This window comes from Nicotiana tomentosiformis, chromosome 3, assembly GCF_000390325.3.
Source record: "Nicotiana tomentosiformis chromosome 3, ASM39032v3, whole genome shotgun sequence".
NCBI lineage: Eukaryota > Viridiplantae > Streptophyta > Magnoliopsida > Solanales > Solanaceae > Nicotiana > Nicotiana tomentosiformis.
Window position 1 is genome coordinate 29,741,751 of NC_090814.1, and position 4,880 is coordinate 29,746,630.

The 4,880-nt window shown below is 37.2% G+C and overlaps 1 protein-coding gene across 1 annotated transcript; it reads left to right on the forward strand.

Moving 5' to 3' along the window:
* Positions 1-294: 294 nt before the first annotated feature.
* LOC104120691 (probable amidase At4g34880) lies at positions 295-4,599 on the forward strand (the record flags this gene model as incomplete). Its single annotated transcript, XM_070198152.1, has 6 exons — positions 295-786; positions 2,379-2,593; positions 3,134-3,312; positions 3,345-3,375; positions 3,497-3,695; positions 3,935-4,599. Coding segments are annotated over 6 exons (1,500 nt in total), but the record flags the coding sequence as incomplete, so codon positions are not given.
* Positions 4,600-4,880: the final 281 nt, after the last annotated feature.

The following is a 4,880-nucleotide window of genomic DNA, read 5'->3' on the forward strand; positions in this document are numbered from 1 at the left end:
GGCATTGACTCGAGCTCTCGATCTTGACTCGAGCTCGATTCTGACTCGAAGTCCGGTATTGATTCGGGATCGGTGCCGGTCAGTCTATGAATCTTAAGCTCGATAATTTTGCTTCGCCTCATAGTTCGATTTGGATTCGAGCTCGATAATGATATCGAGCTTGACATTGATCGGTCCTAGAACTCGAATCTTGATGACCTGACTTCGGATTTCAACCTGATATTACGAAGACGCTCCTCAATCAAAGTATTATCATCTCGACCAGTTCGTACTACGGACTAATCGATTTTATCCGTATACAGTTTCAATAACACAAATGGAAATTGCGAGCAGGAGTACCATTTCAATATTGAAGAAGCTACAATCAAAGACATACAATTGGCCTTTGCCCAAAACAAGCTCACATCAAGAAAACTCGTTGACTTGTACTTGCATAAAATTGAGACCCTTAATCTTGTTCTTCGTGGAGTTATCGAAGTGAATCCGGACGTGCGAAAACAAGCCGATGAAGCTGATAAACAAAGGGAGATAATTAAGAAGAAAATGAGCAGTTTACACGGTATTCCTGTTCTGGTCAAAGATAGCATAGCAACAAAGGATAAACTTAATACTACTGCGGGGTCTTACGCGTTGCTAGGTTCAGAGGTGCGTAGAGATGCTACAGTTGTGGAGAGGCTAAGGAATGATGGTGCTTTGATTTTGGGAAAGGCTAGTATGAGTGAATGGTACCATTTTCGATCTTTCAGTATTCCTGATGGATGGTCTGCTACAGGTGGCCAAGGTGTGGTGAGTTCTCGGAGCATACTTGCTTTTCCTTCCACATATTGTCGTCTGCTCACTCCATTCCAATTTATGTGCCATACTATTCCTATCCTTTTCAGTCCGTCCTTAGAATAATATCATACTTTCTTATTCACAAATACACGTTACCCTTCCAGAACCACTTAGTGAGATTTTATTGAATTTGTTGTTGTTATTGTATTTCCATATTTAAAAATAATTTAACTTTAAACTTTCTATTCCGTTAATGATATGACTGTTATAATTCTGTATTGCTGTAATAAAAAATTAAACTTTCTGAAAAAATAAAACAGAAAGTTAGTAATACTTGTTTAACGAAATAGATTCTGAAAAACAAAAAACAGTATAGGAATAAATCGAGCCCACTGAATACACAGTGTGTCCTTAAGAAAATTATTCCCCTCAAGTACCCGAGGTGCTGGAATATATCCTCCCAGGATAGAACAATTTAACTCATCGGAGTGTTGGTACCAAAACGCAGGTGAACAGCGAGCCACTCGAAGGCTGTAAAACACACTGGAATTTATTGTGAAGAAGAAGAAGAAGAAACTCAAAAAATTTCGTAAGTAAAGATTCTGGGATTCAAACTCTATTTATAGAGTTGCTGGCATTGTTTCTGAAAAGGTTTGTAACCTTTCAGAAACAGCCATGGCTGTTGGAAAAGGGTTGTTTGAAATATTGCGGGAAAAATATATTTAAAATAATCCGGGAAAGAAAACGGGCCTGACCGAATCGGGTCGCGGGTCATGGGTTATTCCGGATTGAATTTTTCGTTAACCGAAGCCGAAGCCGAAGTCGAAGCCGAGCGACGACGGCGGCGCGAGGCTTGCCTTTTTCTTAACTCTTTAAGAGCTAGAAGAAGAGCAATTATATATATACTCATCAAAAACCTTTTCTTCCTCCGATATGGGACAATGTCCCTTTGTCAAGGGAAACTCAAATATTTCATTTTTTCCTCCATTTTAAGCTACACAAGCTTAAAATTCCAACAATGACTACAACACACAAATGTCTATGACTAACTTTTATACTCCCACCTAGTCAAACGCTGCCACATAATTGGGAGAATAGAAGTAGTATTACTTTCTTTCTCTCTTCCTTCGTAAGGACGACTACTTTTGAATTTTTCAGGTAGGTTCCAATCAAGGAAAATAAAGAGGTAATACTGGATAATTTGTTAATACTCATCAATTAGTTTGTAAAAGCCCCATTAAAATGTATGACTCAACATGTTGGGATCAGCTATATCTTACTCCCTCCGTTTCAATTTATGTGAACCTGTTTGACTGGACACGGAGTTTAAGAAAAAATAAAATTTTTTGGAATTTGTGGTACTAAACAATTCAAAAAGGGGCCCAAAATATTTGTGTGGTTATAAAAACTTCTCATTTAGGGTAGAATTGTACGTTTAAGCAAAATAGTTTTCAAATTTAGAAAGGGGTAATTCTTTTTGGAACGGACCAAAAAATAAATATGTTCACATAAACTGGAACGGAGGTAGTACTAAATTATAGTATTGTTTGTTTGACGAAATACTGTCAGAAATTTTACTGTTGTGGTCCTTGTGGAAAATGCAGAACCCGTATGTGGAAGGAGGAAGTCCATGTGGTTCAAGCAGTGGATCTGCAATATCTATAGCAGCTAACATGGTGGCTGTGTCATTAGGAACTGAGACTGACGGCTCAATTATCTTCCCTGCTAAATACAATGCTGTTGTAGGCCTCAAACCCACCGTTGGACTCACTAGCCGTGTTGGTGTCATTCCCCTCTCTCCTCGACAGGACACAATTGGGTAATCTCTGTATGCTATTGTCAAATTAGAATTGCTTCATTCTATCAACGACCAACTAAGCGTCAATCCGAGACTAGTTGGAGCAGTTATATGAATTCTCATTTGTATCCATTTTCATTCGACTACTAAATATATTTACAACTTAGATGTTTTCAAAAACTAGATGTTTCCTAAATCTCACACTTGTGCTAGTAGACAAGTATTCTGAAGAAACTCTGGATCTAATGTGCAAGTGTAATAACAATAATAATGCCTTAATCCTATTGTATCATTGCTTCCATTTCGTTCACTGTTTAGCTATAATGTATGTTGATTTTGAGAGATTGTATAATCTCTATTAAGAAATCTTTTCTTTATGTGATTCAAGGCTTACCTCATCCACTTTTAGCACCTTCCGCTATTGTGTGGTGTTGCGCCTAAAGCTACTACATTTGAAAGTCTATGTATGATATGCCCAATTGCTTATTTAGTTTATCTAAACTTAGTGTAAGCAGCATAGGCAAAAGGATTATATTATGTTGCTGATGATCAAATTTGCAGGCCCATATGCAGAACGGTTTCAGATGCTGTATATGTTCTTGATTCCATTGTTGGCTTCGATATAAGAGACCTTGAAGCAACAAGGGCAGCAGCAAAGTTCATTCCAGCCGGTGGTTATAAACAATTTCTCAATGAAGATGGCCTTAAGGGAAAGAGATTGGGTGTGGTAAGACATCCTTTTCTGCCCCTTCCGATGTGTATCAAGCTGATGCGATATTGACTGGTCATTTGCAGACACTAAGGTAAAAGTATGAGCATTATAGTTTAGTAATTTAACATTTCATCATTTTTTGCCTTTCTATGCAAGATTTATACTCTTAGTAACACATTTAACTTTTTTTTTTCTTTTCTAGATAAGTTCAGGCAAAGAGGTGCAGTTGTATTGGATAATCTTGAAATTCCAAATATTGATGTGGTTTTAGACCCCAATCAAAGTGGTGCGGAAGTGGCATTACTAGCAGAGTTCAAGCTCTCACTCAACAATTATCTAGCAGAGCTAGTCACACTCCCAGTTAGATCACTCGCTGAGATAATAGCCTTCAACCAGAATAACCCAAAATTGGTATGTCCTTTCTCCAATCATGTGCTTTTGACATGGTTAGTTATAGAAGTTTTCCTTTGCAAGCTATATCTCTTTCGCTAAAACTATGGATTTACATTGTATACACTGACTGTAAAATTTAACCGACTATAACAAATTATTATCCTATTTTTAAAGTTACCATATTAGATATATACTATAAAGAGTTGGCACAGAATTTGAACTCTTAAACTATTTGGTTGTTGCAAATATAAATACAGGAAGGAAGTAAAAGCTTTGGTCAAGAAATTTTCATAGCAGCAGAAGCAACAAAAGGGATTGGAGAGAAAGAGAGGAAGGCAATGGCGATGATGGAGAAACTTTCAGAAGATGGATTTGAGAAACTGATGATAGAGAATGAACTGGATGCCTTAGTGAACATAGGTTCAGGTGTTTCCACAGTTTTGGCTATTGGAGGATATCCAGCAATAATAGTTCCTGCTGGTTATAATAGTACTAATGGTATGCCTTTTGGTATATGCTTTGGAGGGGTGAAAGGAAGTGAACCAAAGCTGATTGAGATCGCTTATGCTTTTGAACAAGCGACCATGATCTGCAGACCTCCTTTCTCCAAGTCAATTAATACTCTTATTCCTTCATTTTAAAAGCTTCAAAGTTCTTGGTTTTGTGGGGAATTCAATCTTCAAAGTAGATGATGTGCTTTCCTTTTTCTCAGCATAGTCACTGAAGTTTGTTGTTTTCCAACCACTAGTTCGAAGATCTTTATCCTGTTTGGAAATTTTCAGAAGTGTAGGGAGTTGGAAACTTTGACCACATTGGCTCTATGATGGTCAATTGTAATTCTAAAGTATCAAGTATCTTCGAGTAACATTGCCCAAACACAACTGAAAATGAGGAATATTGTCTCAATTGGTTTAACTCGAAATCAAGGGTATCCTTTGATGAATGATCAAAATAACCATTTTAAGTAAAAGATATTATTCAAATTTGAGACAGAAAGAGCTCCTTTTTACTATTAACATATCCAATGTTTTGAAGAAAATGAATTCAATTTTGCCGTCTCTAAGTTATTATGCTAGACAGGTACTTAACAAACTAACAAAAATAAGCCAGAGAGATGGGCTCATTAGATGAACCATTGATCCCTCAGCCCGCTTATCACACATGACCTTGAAATAGGGAATTGGTTGATGGGAAAGTTTACGC